This window comes from Odontomachus brunneus, unplaced genomic scaffold (genome assembly GCF_010583005.1).
Source record: "Odontomachus brunneus isolate Ranch 3 - 2012 unplaced genomic scaffold, Obru_v1 Obru_scaffold_066, whole genome shotgun sequence".
Classification (NCBI taxonomy): Eukaryota; Metazoa; Arthropoda; class Insecta; order Hymenoptera; family Formicidae; genus Odontomachus; species Odontomachus brunneus.
The window spans coordinates 385928-401908 of NW_022639516.1; the positions used below are offsets into that span (position 1 = coordinate 385928).

General features: G+C 37.0%; 1 protein-coding gene across 10 annotated transcripts in view; it reads left to right on the forward strand.

Moving 5' to 3' along the window:
* The window catches only part of LOC116846598 (sodium-independent sulfate anion transporter-like), a 15132-nt gene extending 2826 nt beyond the window's left edge, over positions 1 to 12306 (forward strand). For 5 of the 10 annotated variants that reach the window (XM_032820653.1, XM_032820647.1, XM_032820649.1 and 2 more), the window contains 11 exons: positions 318 to 403; positions 562 to 746; positions 813 to 1008; positions 1501 to 1721; positions 2083 to 2227; positions 4257 to 4421; positions 4697 to 4858; positions 6353 to 6493; positions 7723 to 7868; positions 9143 to 9304; positions 11477 to 12306. In XM_032820653.1, coding sequence (XP_032676544.1) covers positions 352 to 403; positions 562 to 746; positions 813 to 1008; positions 1501 to 1721; positions 2083 to 2227; positions 4257 to 4421; positions 4697 to 4858; positions 6353 to 6493; positions 7723 to 7868; positions 9143 to 9304; positions 11477 to 11620 — 1719 coding nt within the window. In that variant the 5' untranslated portion in view covers positions 318 to 351 and the 3' untranslated portion in view covers positions 11621 to 12306. The remainder of the gene's footprint in view (positions 1 to 317; positions 404 to 561; positions 747 to 812; positions 1009 to 1500; positions 1722 to 2082; positions 2228 to 4256; positions 4422 to 4696; positions 4859 to 6352; positions 6494 to 7722; positions 7869 to 9142; positions 9305 to 11476) is intronic. The other 5 variants (XM_032820648.1, XM_032820656.1, XM_032820657.1 and 2 more) reach the window with 2 other exon arrangements.
* The last annotated feature ends 3675 nt before the right edge of the window (positions 12307 to 15981 follow it).

Genomic DNA, 15981 nt, shown 5'->3' on the forward strand with positions numbered 1-15981 from the left:
TATATATATATATATATATATATATATATATATATATATATATATATATATATATATATATATATATATATATATATATATGTTATAAAATGACGATCTCGGCAAAAATAGTAACTATGAAAGACAAAACTAGGCTGTCGAAATCTTAAGGAACGATAAAATCTCTATTTCTTATGTAAAAAATTGTCTGAGCTACTCATTAGAATGTCATCGCGACAATTTACCTTACATGTATTTTACCACTCTGAAGTTGCACGTTCTTTCCGTCTATTATTTATTAATTTCTACATCTCTTTAACCACTTTGCTTATTCGCAGTCTTTGGCTCTTTGCTCTCGGCTACATTAATCGCATGATTTCGTTTCCGTTTTACGAAGACAAGCGTCCGAGGTTGATATCGAAGAGTAAGTGTACAATGTCGCGTGTTTCTCATCGTACAACCTACGTACACCTACGTAGACCTTTTTTGTTCAAAAGCAATGCTTTTACCATAACGCGCTCTTTTGAGAGAAGTCACGTTGACGCGCGCTCGACCATGAAATAAGACCGAGCCTGCTTTCAGTGGTCAAGTGGTACGAGAAAGATAAATGTCGGGACTTCGTGGTGCAGAGATTGCCGGTGCTTGGCTGGTTGCCGCGGTACAAACCCACGTGGCTGCTGCAGGATGCACTGGCCGGCGTCACGGTCGGCCTCACCGCTGTACCGCAAGGCATCGCTTACGGTATCGTCGCCGGTCTCAGTCCTGAGGTATGAATTATGAAAAAGTAACGCTGTATCAGCCGTGCTCAATGTTCCCGTCGTGCGATGTTGCAGTACGGACTGTATTCATCCTTCATGGCATCCTTCATGTACGTCATTTTCGGCTCATGCGAGAACATTACCATCGGACCAACGGCTATCATGGCTAGCATGATTCAGGACTTGGTCGCGCATTATGGCACCGACATGGCTGTACTAATCGCTTTTCTGAAGGGATGCATCATCGCGCTTCTAGGAATTTTCCACTTAGGTAATTCAGACACTCCCGACAACACAATAAAAGTAATCAATCAACTCTTAATTTATGAAAATCAAATCGTAAAGATGGCTCAGACAAGAGATATTTTGTGCTGTTGAGTACAAACTTAAAAAATGAAGCATACATTGAGAGAAAAAATATCTAAGAAATAAAAAATATTATTTATTAAAAATATTTATTTGCAATGGATACTAATAACGTATTTATTTATACTAATATATAACGTATTTTTCAAATAAGAAAATATACACTTTGTTAAAACCTTAAGTTTTTATGAAAGTTATTGTTTATTTTATTCAAATAAAATTTAAGTAAATTAAATTAATGATTTGATTTAGGTTCAAATAAATATAAATATCTCTATATTTTCGGTACTTATCGAATAAATATTTTTTATTTTGTATATAATTTTTCTCTCAATGTAAATATACAATAAGCAAAATGTGCTTGCATTTCGTCAAAATTACGTATACTCATTTAAAGGTTTCCTATTGGACTTTATATCGTTGCCGGTGATTACCGGCTTCACCGCGGCCGCAGCGATCAACATAGCTTCTTCCCAGTTCAAGTCGCTTCTAGGTATTTCTGGCAGAAGCGAAGGTTTCTTGGATTCTCTGATCGCGATCTTCAAAAATCTCAATCAGATCCGGTACCAAGACACTGCGCTGGGCATTGGAACGATCGTTGTGTTAGTTCTACTCAAGGTATAAGATTCTTGCCATTAGCATAAAAAATACTGCCTCCGTTCTGACATTAAGTTTCAGTTACAAGTGTTTATGCCGTTCCAATTGTTTGCTTTGTGTAAGCAACGCTAATTGCGTTTACTGCGGTAATTATGCTTACCTTAACCTACAAGATGTTAGAATATATCAAGTGAAAATTTACTTCTCATAAAGGGCGCGTTGCTAAACAGCCCTAGGTAAGGATCTCATTTGCTTTCTGTGGTCGACGTGAAATCAACTTCACTTCTCTATTTTATCAAGCAACTTTGGCGCGGAATCACCAGCGGTTAGATACGATAGCTTCGTAATAATAGAATCTTGTTTGTGTGCTTTCTACCAACAGAACATACCGGGACGACGTGTAGGAAACATCCTTCAAAAAGCGGGGTGGCTCGTCGCCTTGTCGCGCAACGCGCTTGTCGTAATTGCAGGCACCGTTATGGCGTACATCTTTTATATTAACGGACAAAAACCTTTCAACTTAACGGGTGAGTGGACAGATTTTTCGTTTAACATCGAAGTCTGTATCGCATTTGATTGACATTTCCGGTTACTGGCGAATATATAGACTTCAGCAATTAGTTCCTTGGGCAATCGCGATTGATTACTCTTCATTTGCCGTTTCCCTCCTTAATTTTTCCGAACTGGAGTCTGAGAGATTTATCATACCATCGAACGCGCCGCGGAATAAATTCGCGATATGAATTTCGTTACGACTGTTTGATTAATCATCAAATTTTGCACGTTTAATATCCGTCTTCGCATCCAGAATCGACATCGATTTTCCGGAAACGTAATTTATTGTTGAAATCGCTACGGATAAACTCGATAGTAAATTTATCATAACGATCATCCAAGTAGAACAATTTCTAGAAAAAATTGGTTACTAACTAGAAACTCTGGTTAGGATTTATTAGACAATAACTATTCAGAAATCAGACAGGAAAATATGGCCAGCATTTCTTGGTTAGTTATTGGCCAAAAGCTAGCTTTTTGGCTATTAGCCAAAAAAATCCTGAATTAAAAATAAAGCTACAACTATCTCAATAATGAATGCACTTGCGTGTTAGAACACTATATAAAATAGTAAAACGCAAATTATTCGACAGAATTTTGTACAAAAAAAGTTTAGTCAGAACTAGTCCAAAACTGATTAGAAACTCACCGGAAACTGACTAGCTTTGCTATGTAGTTACTAGCGAAAGAAGCGTTGCTTAAACTAGCAGACTGTCGCAGGAACTTACACAGACAGCACAATCTATTAAAATATGTTTTAAAGATGTCCAAGGAACGTTTCTATTTCTTTTAGGCGTCTTTTGGACGTCTTTAAGACATCTCTTAGTAATTTGTGTTGTCTGAGTAGCCAGTGACCAAAATTTCTGACCAGTTACTGGCTAGAAAGTAGTCGGTCTTTCTACTTGGGCGATCTCTCACGTTGTTTCCTAAGTAGAAACATCTCAGGGAAAAACTGATTACTGGCTAGTAACTAGATAGTTTTTACTGGCTAGGATTAATTAGACAGTTACTGTTTTGAAACTTGACAGAAAATACTGGCTATTTTTTCATGGCCAATTACTAGTCAGAAACTAGGCTTGAAAAAATAGTAAGTAAATACTGGACAGTTTCTGTCCATTAAAAACTCTGAAAATACTGTTCAGTATTTCTTGGGTAGTTTTTTTATCAGAAACTATGCAAGAAAAATAGTAAGTAAATATTGGATAATTTCTGCCCAGTAAAAACTCTGGAAATACTGTTCAATATTTTTGGGTCAGTTATTTGTCAGTAACTATACAAGAAAAATGGTAAGAAAATGCTGTGCATTTTCTGTTCAGCAAAAAATCGGAAATTACTGATGAATTTTTTTGAGATAGTTCCTGGCCAAAATAAAATAAAACATTATATTAAAGATGAAAAAAAATTAAAAAATAAAAATTATAAAAATATAATTTTAATAGAATTATTGTTTCGACATATATAGTTAAATTATTTATAACTATTAATAAACTGAAAAAATAGATACTGATCAGAAACCGACAAAATGCTTATAAAAAAACTACATAGAAACTAGTAAAAAACTGCTTAGAAACTGCTAATAAACAGATTAGATACTGATCAAAATCTAGTTAAAAACAGATCTGAAACTGTCTAGTTCAACTGTCCAGTTTTTGACGAAGTGAGCGTCTACCAAACCAGTCAGTTTCTAGCCAAGAAAACTGATTAAAAACTAGTTACCAAAAATTCCTGGACAGTTACTGGTCAGAAATTGGATAAATTTCTACTCGGGTTACAAGTCGAATCGTTGCAATGCCACGTCACATGTCACCACGCGATATAGAATAATCACCATTTCACATCCAGATCGCGGAACGACGCCGGCACGTTCTCGTAGCGAGGTACCGATACGTCGGCCAGAGAAATCGTTTCCTGTGCATCGCCACCGTCGCGATTGAAATGTATGTTTCGCACGTCGATACATCGGCTCGCGCGAAACACGAATAATGGGCAGACTGTTTTCAGGATCAATGGGTCAGGGCCTGCCGTTGTTCGCGGCTCCGCCGTTCTCCACAACTTTCCAAAATCGCACGTACAACTTCGTAGAAATGGCTAGTGCGATGGGCACGAGACTGTTCTCGATACCGGTGGTATCGACGATCGAGCACATCGCCATCGCGAAAGCCTTCGGTAAGTGGATTCGGAGCGTTGGATTGTCGCTTTCGCGAAATTACAAAAACGAGGGCTTTAGCGTAGCGAACGAAACGGATTCTTTGCGCAAGATTGAGGATGCACTTCGGTGCGACGCGCTTTTATATATAAACACTGTGAGAAAAACGTACAGCTTCTGTGAAACATATACGACCGGCTTCTTCATTCGCTGTTTCTTGTCCATACGATGCGCTGTTCTTTCCGAGACTCGAGTCCGCTTGCTCATGACGCTAATGGAACGCGGGTTATTTCAGCAAAAGGCAAGGCCCTGGACGCCACGCAGGAGATGATCGCCCTAGGAGTCTGCAATATTTTTGGATCGTTCGTCCGATCAATGCCGGTGACGGGATCTTTCACGCGAACGGCCGTCAATCACGCGTCAGGCGTGAAAACCCCGTTAGGAGGAATATTTACGGGTACGTGAACGGCAAACAAAAACTTCAGTGCCTTTGAACGGGATTTCAACGCAAATCGGCCTGTCCCGTTTGTTAACGACAATTTTACAATTTGACTGCACTCGCACCGTATAACGCAACAATGGTCGAAGCACTATGACGGTTTGGCTCGGGGAAAATGAAACTGAAATTTTGCATGGCAAAAAAATAACTAGTTAACATATGTTAACTAGTAAAACTTTTGGCGTTTAAAGATGTATCTGAGCTATATAAAAATAGTACCAATTTAATAAAAATTTAAGTAACTTTTCTTTAATTATCTATAATATACTGAAAAAAATTTCAAGTTGATTAACCTAATTAACTATCTCTTTTAACTTATCTCAATTACTTTTTTTTCTTTGCACTGATTGATATTGATGTTAAATAAATACGAAATTTAATGTTCTAAAGTTGAATTCAGGGTATTTTCCCTGCCAAAAGTTTATAGAAAGTTGAAAAAAAGCAAATAAAAGTTATAAACTGTTGAGAAAGTAAAAAATAACTTTTTAAATAAGAAATATATTATGTTAGCCACTATTTATATCACTTATCACTAGGTTTACTACACATTAGAAGCAGATATTCAAATTTTTCGTTTTTCACGTTCGTCACCGATTGTATCTCAGATACATCCTTAATATATCTACGGTTTTCTATGCTGAAAAAGGAAAAATATCTAAAAATAGCAAATATTTATTCTCTTGAATTTAAATTATTTTATTCAAATATAATAAACAGTTGTTTTCATGAAAAGCTAAGGTTTTCTTAAGATTTTCAGAAAATATATATTTTCTTATTCGAAAAATATTTTATATTAATATACATAAGTATATTATTAGTGCCTCCTCCCCATCAAATTAATATTTACTATTTCTTAGATATTTTTCTTTCAGTATAAAGAATTCTTTTGTTCTTAGAAATCAACACATTCGCAATTACGGTAAAATTTGAAGAAGCCTAGCTACAGATTATTTCTTTTCTTCCTTGATGTAATTGTGTAAAACAGGCTTAGAATTGGTTTGGTTCAATTAACATGATAATAACGTAACTGTTTTGATTGAAAGAAATAGAATGTTTATGAAACAAATCCGGTTTTGAAAAATCAGAAATTGCGTTGCTCTCGATCAAAACGTATTTATTAATCGTCGTGTTGATTCAACCAATCTTTTTTTTGCGTGCGACCAAAGAATCGAAAGAATTCGCAAGACTATTACATGAAATTGCTTCTTACGAACGTTGCACAAAATCAATCACCAGGGAATCACGTTCCCCCTCTTTCGACATCGATGTAACGCAACGGCTAAACACATTCGGATGATGTGTAGAAATGAAGAACACGTGGAAATAGAAAAGCATAGCCGAGAGCATGCGGATTTTTTCGTCGGTGCATCGAAGCGCAAAAGTAGCTTTATTTGTCAGCGAAGCGCGACTGTGCTTGCTTCGAGCAATACTTTAATTGAACCGTCTTTTCAGGCGTTCTGGTGTTGCTCGCGGTCAGCCTCTTGACTTCCACCTTCTACTTCATACCTAAGGCGACCCTGGCTGGCCTCATCCTAGTCGCGATGTACTACATGTTGGATTTTCCAACGTACGTCATGCTTTGGCGCGCCAGAAGTAAGACGGTTTCTTTTTCTATCTATCTCTCTCCTGTCCCTGTCTACCTCTATCTTTCTCACTGGTTTTTCGCTTTGGTCCGATTCATCAACCCACAGTCTAACCGGCCAGCGTGGCGTCAGTGGCGCACGTTGCACAAAGGAACCGGCGTCAGGCGAACGTACGAATACACCGCCCACACCCGGGATGCATTTGCGCGGTGCATTTGTTCTCGGGAAGCCCGTGCTAAACAATAATGCTCGACGGCGTCCTTGACGGCATTTATTGTTAAGGCGGAACAGCACGGTTCCTGCTAGCTCTCGCCGCACTCGGGTTCACATGCGTTCTCGCGCATAAATCCCGGTGACACCCTCGAGTGCGAATCCGATCGATACGATTGCGCAACGCGTTGATAGAACGGTCAACATGGAACGGTCAATATCGTTCGGTTGCAAAAGGGGGGATCGAACATTTCAAGCCAAATCAAAAATTCGTTTTCATTGAATGTACTATCGTCAAAGAAAGATGCCAGAAAAGAATTTAGCGTGTTTTACGTGGAATATAATAGTGTAACTGTTGCTATGATTCATGATGATGATCGGATTTTGATCGTTGTTTTATTCAGGTCGCACCCATCAATTTGCAAAGTTTGATCTACTTGAGAGACGTACATTTTAGAACGGTCGTGTCGGTGGCTAGAAGCTAAATGTTTTTCATCGTGATAAGCTCGCGGAGATAAATCCGTTGAGCTTTCGAAGGCAGAAGATACTAAATGTGTGAAATGTACGTCGCTCCGCGGACAGAGGCGCATTAATATGGATCTGCCTCCAAATTAATCAAAAATGAATAACGACAGCACCGCAGGGAATAAACAAGAATGACGAAACAAGTCCCTGACGTGGGACACTCTGAATTTAATTTAGCAAATGAACGAAATATTAAATACGTTCTGCGTTGCTTATAAAACAGGTTATAGAAAAAAAGAAACATCTGAAGTACTCTTTATAATCCGTGATATTAATTGACGATGGGAGAAGAAATGGAAGTTTAAAATGATTAGCTCATGGGGAATATGCTTAAAGAGCTAATTAAAATCAGGGAAACCCTATTGCGAAAATCTCTGCGTATTATTATCGCGAAATGTTAATATATTCTATCAAACGAGATTCATGCTTGTCCGCCTTTCAATACTAGCCGATGCTTCAATTTCGGAAGACTAATAACACAAAGATATTTGCATACTTTTATAGAGGTCGATTTCTTCGTGATGGTGCTGACATTGGTCCCAAGCGTCTTTCTTGGTTTGGAAATAGGCATCTTGATCGGCATCGTTGTCAATCTCATGGCGTTGCTGTATTTCTCAGCGCGACCTTCCGTTCAAACGCAAATCGAACAGGTACAGTAAGAACATGGATCGATTGATTGATCGATTCCGCGGTTGATTTTTCTACGTTCTGATATATGCAAAGGATAATATCCACGCGCACTCGATTGACAACAATCCCACAAATAAAAACTCACCCGCGAGAGAGATTCTGATTCATTTAATGTAATGAAACAAAAATGGGGAAAAAGAGAAAGAGAATATTCAACAAATATTATTGTGCTGCACAATTAACGCTGCCTTTTTGAATCGTAGACGTTATATTTTCAGCTTAATCCAATTTGATTATGACGTTATCGCTTAGACATAACTGAGCTATAACTGATTTATCAGCCCTTGTCAGAGATTAATTTCCCATGTTGGTTACTATGCAAAAATCAACATAATCGAGACTGCCTTCGCGGATACACTTCTTTAATTTTCCTCAAGTAACAAATATTCTCCCCTCAAATTCTCACTCTATCGAATTTTTTTAAAGTTCCATCATTTTCATATTGTACAAGTTAGTACTTCATCTTCAAAGAGGACAGTGCCTTTAAAGAGAATGGAGTACAACATCCGGTTTGTTAGTTCCCTAGTTTTTACACTGTAAAAACTGATGTTCTTGTTAAATTTAACATTTCGTGTGTCCCAAATCGTCCACTCTCATTTATGTGTAAATTTAATACAAAATAAATGTGGTAAAAAGTAACACGCATAATATGTATAAAATTAACACAAGAATTTAACACTTGAATACCGTCAGGAATCACAGTTTGTGTTAAATTGACATACGTATAATGTTAAATTAATTAAAATAAAACGTTACTTTAACATTTGAGAGAAGTATTAATCTACGGTTTTGATGAAATGAAAATGTTAAATTGACATAATCTATGTCTGTATATTAAATATGTCAATTTAACACAACCTATGATTCCTAACGGTATTCAAGTGTTAAATTCTAACGAAATTCAAGTGTTAATTTTTTCCACATTATGCATGTTACTTTTTAACACATTTGTTTTGTGTTAAATCACACATAAATGAGAGTGGATGATTTGGGACACATGAAATGTGTTAAATTTAACACATCAGTTTTTACAATGTAATATAAATAAAGCAACGGTTGGACGTAACTGTAATAGGTGCACAGTTGATGTTCAGCGAAAATGAGAACACAGAGAGCCAGCTTAAGAATGCCGTTCACAGATACACGTGTTTTTCCGATCGGCCAAGACATTTGACCCTTTACAAAAAGGAGTAAGCGGATTATATGTTTTCCTTTCTTTGTCTCGAGTATACAGATCGCAGGAGAAACCGTAATAGTCGTGACACCTGAAGAGGCAGTGGCATTTCCAGCGGCAGAGCGTCTGCGTGCTAACATAATGAAGCTTTCCGGGGAGAGTGAATGCAACGTGATACTTGATTGTAAGAATCTGAAGAGGCTCGACGTTACGGTTGCCAAGGTAGGCAGTGAGTTTTTGTTCGTGATCGATATGAAAGACGCCAATGTCTTCTTTAGATAGGCTTCTTTAGATAGACACATAGGGAAGAGGTCGCGAGCAAACAAGCGCACGAAGACAATAGTATTGATGACGCGCATTCTTTCATTCCGCGTTTTATTAGAACAAAACGATTTAATATCAAACTTGCCCTTCCCAAAGTAGCTATAAATTAAAAGTACGAATAAATAATTTCTTGTTACTTTATTACATGTACTATGAATGAACTTATATCTCTGGTAGTTCAAAATGTTAACTACAATATACATGTACATATTCGCAATTATTTGATCATTTTCTCTTTGTGTGCAATTTCACAAGGCAAATTAGCTTATCTTCTAAAGATAAAAATCAGAGAGAATTCCTATTATTATTATTTTTTTTTAATTATTTTATATATTCATTAAAGATAGGAAACTAATGCTTCGCGATGTTATCAATCCAAACTGAGCTTTTGCGGTTTCCATCAGAAGATACTTTTTGCTTTAACGCGACGAAAATCGATATTTCCTATCACGACAAACCAATTGTATAAATGAATCCTGATTGTGACGGAAAATGACTTCGCGTTCTTTAAGCCTGATCTACAATGTGCTTTTTGTTTTCTGTTTCTTTTTCTGGTTTAAGACTTGAGTCAGGAAGAGATAAACCGAAAGAAACAGAAGGCGAACAACACTGTAGATTAAGCTTTAAAAGTGTGAAAGTCACTACGACTCTCAGAGGCGAAGATATCGACAATCGTATTGACTCGCGTTCTCGATCAGTCCGACTCTATTTAAAAGGAGTCAACTGCGGCACGTTTGCTATGAAGCTACGCGTAAAGTCCGCGTCTAACACTCGTAATGCGTGATGGCCTTGCCCCTACTCCGCGTTATATCAGCTGGCCGTTAGACCACGTTGTCACTGACTCCTCAACAATAAAGTAAAAGTACCAATGTCTGGACACGTACCTAACATGTACCTAATTCTGGACATACTTGTTATTTTAGTTTTAAAATATTGAAATATTCAAACTTTCAATATAGAATATATATTATGTTTGATATATATATTATGTTTGAAGATTAAAAATTCGTATTTAAAGTTGATATTTGTATTTAAAATCAAAACAATAAGAATGTCCAGAATTAGGTACATACTTGGTACGTGTCCAGACATTGGTACGTTTATCTTATATAACATGCCGGCGTATACGAATATTAGAATGTTCGAGAATACGCGCGCTTCATACTTCAAAAAATTACGTAAAATTCGATATACAGAAATATGAAATCAAAAAGCAATTTACTCTCGACATTTCTACAGTTTTTTCTACATCTCAAAAAAGGACTGCAGAATAGATTAGCTGAGAAATCCCTTGTACAATAAATCCTCTCTTCGTGTTGGAACAATTCTTCGCCCGTTCTTCAATCGTACAAAAAAGAACGTAGCTCAACAAGTAGAAAACCGAAAATAAAAAAAGATTATTTCACGGATCTGTTCAAACATTGTTTATCAAGCATCATTTCTATTAACGTTGAGTTCTATTAACGAAAATTAAATCTTCATCTATAATACCGAAATATTCTGTGTATAAAGTTTGCAGACTCGACTGTGTATAAAGTTTGTAGAATGCTCCGATAATTAAGTCTAGAGATGCTGTTTTGTTGAAAAATTTCAAAGTGGGAGCTAATAGCTTGTATCAGTCTATAAAGTTGTTCATAGACGCGCAGGTGTATCGGGGCACACATAGAAGGTGAGAACTGTTCGATACAGTGGCCGCAAAGTTTGGCAAATAACCCCGTGCTGGAAAGCGTGCTCTAACAAACTATTATCACCGCCCTCTAAATTCTTGCAACCGCGAGATAGGACGCGCCTGGACGAGTCACCATGTACAAACAGAATTTCCCCAGCGGGAGGCTTAAAGGGACGCGTGTTACGTAACCGTTAAGGAGGATGTGATATTAACTCTTCACGTGTCGCGTTGCGAATGTGGAAGGATTTGAATTTATCAGACAATGAAACACAAATGTTCGTTCGTTTCCGCAGAAAGGAACGTTAATTATTCCTCTAAGCACTCCTTTGAAGCATTAATGAAGTGCCGACAGCTGCGCTTTCAACGCTGATATCGCAATTAACGTAATGTCCGTCTTGCAGAACATGAAGCTCTTGGCAAAGGATCTCTCGCTACACCAACAAAGAATTACCTGCAGTAATTGTGCCGAAAATGTGGTTGCCACTCTGAGGGTTGTAGCACCGGAACTATTAAACGTCCAGAAAGACGAGGATAACCACGACTGAAGAAATAGACAGGATCTCTTTCTCCCTGAATTTTACAAATCTAAATTGCCTGGTTTTAGGCATCGCGCGCACGAGGCTAATAAATATAAATGTGATCCCCCCTTCCTCCGCATCATTAAGCACCATACGACGTTGCTCTTCTGTTTCAGGTAGACAACGTCTTCAGTTACCAACAACGTTAAGCGGGGAGCACACACTCTTGCATAAAGGCATAATGCACAACGCATAAGAAAATTGACCAATCAGAGTTCTCATTTCTATTGTCATGATGAAAATGAAGGACTCTGATTGGTCTATTTTCTCATGCATTGTGCATTATGTCTTTATGGAAGAGTATGTGCTCCCCGCTTTACATTTCATATGTTTTCCTTCGTTTCAAATACATTTTCTACGCACTTTTCTATGCATTTTATAAGCACTAAAAAAACGCATACTTAGAAATATTTACCGATTTAATAGTATAAGAGAAAGATATAACCGATCATATTAGTTATTATATCGTGATTATATTGGATATTATGCAATATATTGCTCGGCTTTAAACAGAATATTATTCAGATTCTCTCGGAACACGTGAAATTTACAGATAGCGAAGGAGCTACGTGAGATTTCTAATACATGTGTGTAGCCATGATTTATATCATGGACATAAAAAGAATCTGTGAATAAAAATTATTTCCTCTGAATCTTCTCCCGTCCTCCGCGCGCGTGCACGTCAGAAATTTCCCTTATGTTTATTCACCCGGGGCCATGACAATCGCGACCCTTTTATACGACTTCAGAACAGCAGCGTTTATAGCCGCTAGAGGCCCGGGTGATATATATGTCTTGCGGGAAAGTAACGTTGGCCGAAAACGTGCCTCAGTTCGTTCCTTTTATTGTTTCCGCCTCGACGAAAGATTCCACCTGCGTGATAATGGTCTTTTGCGCGACCATTATAAGATAAGTAAATCTCAACCGCAGGGGTAAAATAAAATAAAGGAGTACACGTTATGCCCGTAGGAGAAGAATTAACGTCTAATATCTTTTTTTCTAACGCGATACGTGTGTCGAGTATCTAAGTCGATTTTAATAAATTAGAAAAAGACAATAATAAGCTGACCAATGTATGTGCGAATCTTTTCTTTTAAACGATTTTGTCAAAAAATAATTAAATCTGACTAGTTCTAACATCGTTAATTTTCTAATTAGATATTATAATTTAGATATCATTCTTTACTAGGCGTTACTAAGTATGTGTATTTTATTAGTATACACACATCCACATATATATACGCGAAGTAAGCTCGGTAAGTTAAAATAAGAAAAATTTATTTCGCTTTGATATGTACATAAATTCTACCCTAAGTTAATTCTAAAATCTCTGCTACGAAGCTATTTCTGTCGATAGATCAAGGATGCAATAAAACTCAACGATGTAGCAGATGGATTCTTCCTTTTTAAATAGAAAAAATAAAAAAAATTTATTACAACCGTAATATTACGGCTCTCTCTCCCCTTATACTTTAGCCCCCTTATACCAGAAGTATATTTCTCTTGCTTAAGAGAAATACTTCCGATGTAAAAGAATTGAAGAATAAAGGCGTAAGCAAAATAAATTGTTTTTATTTTTTATTCCAATTTACGCTAAACTTATTGCGCGTACTGTAGACGAGTCTATGGGCATGTGTGTGAATGTAAATTGAGTAAGATTACGTGTGTATATGTATATGTTAAGTAAGATTACGTATATGTATGTGTTAAGTAAGATTACGATTTCCAATCTTATATATGCATGTGTTTAATTGTAATGATTGCTACAATATTGATAATGACAAAGCATATCTGTCACCCAATGTATATATATTTTGAATATATCAATTGAATTGTCTCGAAATTTGTTGAAGCTATTCGGATTTCTAACCTTTAATAGCGTAATTCATTGTCACAGACTAGCGCGGGCTCTTATTCTCACTAATAAACAGATACACGGGTTTATCTCACTCACCATTCGGCCGTGTTGTTACAGAATAAAATCTCCTTTGATCCATCGTTGATTCATAGTACTCGAAAATAAGCATCCTTTTGATCTGCCGTTCCGCTGCACTATTTGAAACTGTAAGGATCATTTGATCGTTGTGGAATCGTATATTTTGAAATGGAAGTCAATAGAAGTGGTGGCGGCACATAGCGGAGACTTTGGAACTACATTTTACAGTAACGCTGGTCTGCTAGATTTATCGACGATTAATCGCTAAACAGAGAGAAGCCTGAGAACGGTTAGCCTAATTTTAGTAGCAAGAGCTAGGCGCATTTTCGAGACGCCATCTAACAAAGTGCGCCTCTACTATGTTCATTAGGCGCATTGTCGCGGTGGTAACGATAAAATGCGTTTGGTTCGTGCCCGTTCCGTGCACTTCCGTGCAACGATAGTAAGTTAGAAAAGGACAGACGTCCAATTGCTCTATTCTTGTCTCATCACTGATGAGCGGATCGCGCAACGTAGGCATTAGAGATAGGATATCAAACAGAAATAATCGATTATAAGCTATAATCAGTATCGGTATCGCCCATCTCTACTGTATTTATCAAATAGAAATAATCGTTTATAGATATAATCAGTATCGGTATCGCCCATCTCTAGTAGACACGAAGCGAGTTAGCGGTGATATTTAGAAATGGGCGATACCGATACCGATTATAGCTTATAATCGATTATTTCTGTTCGATATTCCATCTCTACAGCCGAGCGCGAACTTCGGGCGCGATCGCCCACTCGCCGTCTTCATCGCGCCGATCGCCGTTGCTCGCTTCGCCATCTCGCTCGCGCTCGCTTATCCGCCCGTCTGTCATTGTCCATCTGCTAGAGATGGGCAACACCGATACCGATTATAGCTTATAATCGATTATTTCTGTTCGATGTCCCATTTCTAGTGATATTATCGCAAAACTAGATTATCTCTCATCAGTCTCGTCTTTCTCGCGCTGCGTACATCTTACTGCTTATGTTTTTCTATGTGCCACCAGCTTAAGTCCTGATCCACACACACACACACAATAGGTATAGTAAGATTTAAGCCTTAAGAAATTGACCAATCACAGTCAAATTTGAGAAGAATAATCAACTGTGATTGGTCAATTTCTTAATGTTTAAAACTTACTACACCTATTATGGCTCGGGACTTAAGCTGATGGCACATAGAAAAACTTTAGCAGTAAGACGAATCAGCCAATCACAGTCGTTGATTCTTGGACCGTGAAAAGAATCAACGACTGTGACTGGTCAATTTTCTTACTGCTTAAGTTTTTCTGTGTGCCACGACCCTTACGACGGTCGATTTACTTAACCTTTGTGGAGCCTAGAGTTTTTGTTAGAGCCGTTATCTAGGTATTGCTATTACCGATTATTCGATCATCATTATTTCTTTATTATCCACTAGCGGATATTATCATCGAGCAGATATTATCATTACTATTTAATATTCGAATATATTATTAGTTCTTTATTCAGTTTATTTAATTTATTCGGTTATTATTTAATTATTGCTATTGCACATAGGAAAGCAACTCGGGCATGCCGTTACGACAATTTCTTTACCTCGTCTTAAATCAGTTATTATCGCCGTTGCCCAGTTATTATTATTTATTGTTATTACCGATTATTCGATCATACGCCACTAGCTCATCAGTGGTGAGACAAGAACAGAATGATTGGACGTCTGTCTTTTTCTTATTTACTATTATTGTACGGAAGTACAATGGGCACGAACCAAGCGCATTTTATCGTTATCGCCGCGAAAATGCGCCTAACGAATGTAGTAAAGGCGCACTTGGTTAGATGGCGTCTCGAAAATGCGCCTAGCTCTGGTCATTGAAATCCGACTGGTGGCCGCTCTTATGCTTCTCTCTGGTAAAATTCAAGTGCATGTCAGAGTACTCTTTATTTTCAAATACCACTCAACAATATGTTAAAAGACCTCTTTATTTTTAAACAATACAATTTAGTAATGTCAAAAAACCTTTTTATTTTCAAATGATACGACTCAAGGTTGCATTTCACAACATTTATTTTTCGACATCATGACACACATACATATATACACACAGAAAGTCATTAAAAATTCTCAATTATGTCGTTATTCAAAATTAATAGAACTTTTATTATTTTTCTTTTTTAAGTTTTATTCTGTACCCATATAACACAAATGTTTAGTAGATATCCTAAGAACGTTCTAAGAATATTCTAAGAACGTTCTTAGGGTATATATTGAACATTTGTGCTATATAAGTAGTATTATAGGCTCAATTTTGAATTTGGAACATACATATATATATATATATATATATATATATATATATATATATATATATATATATATATA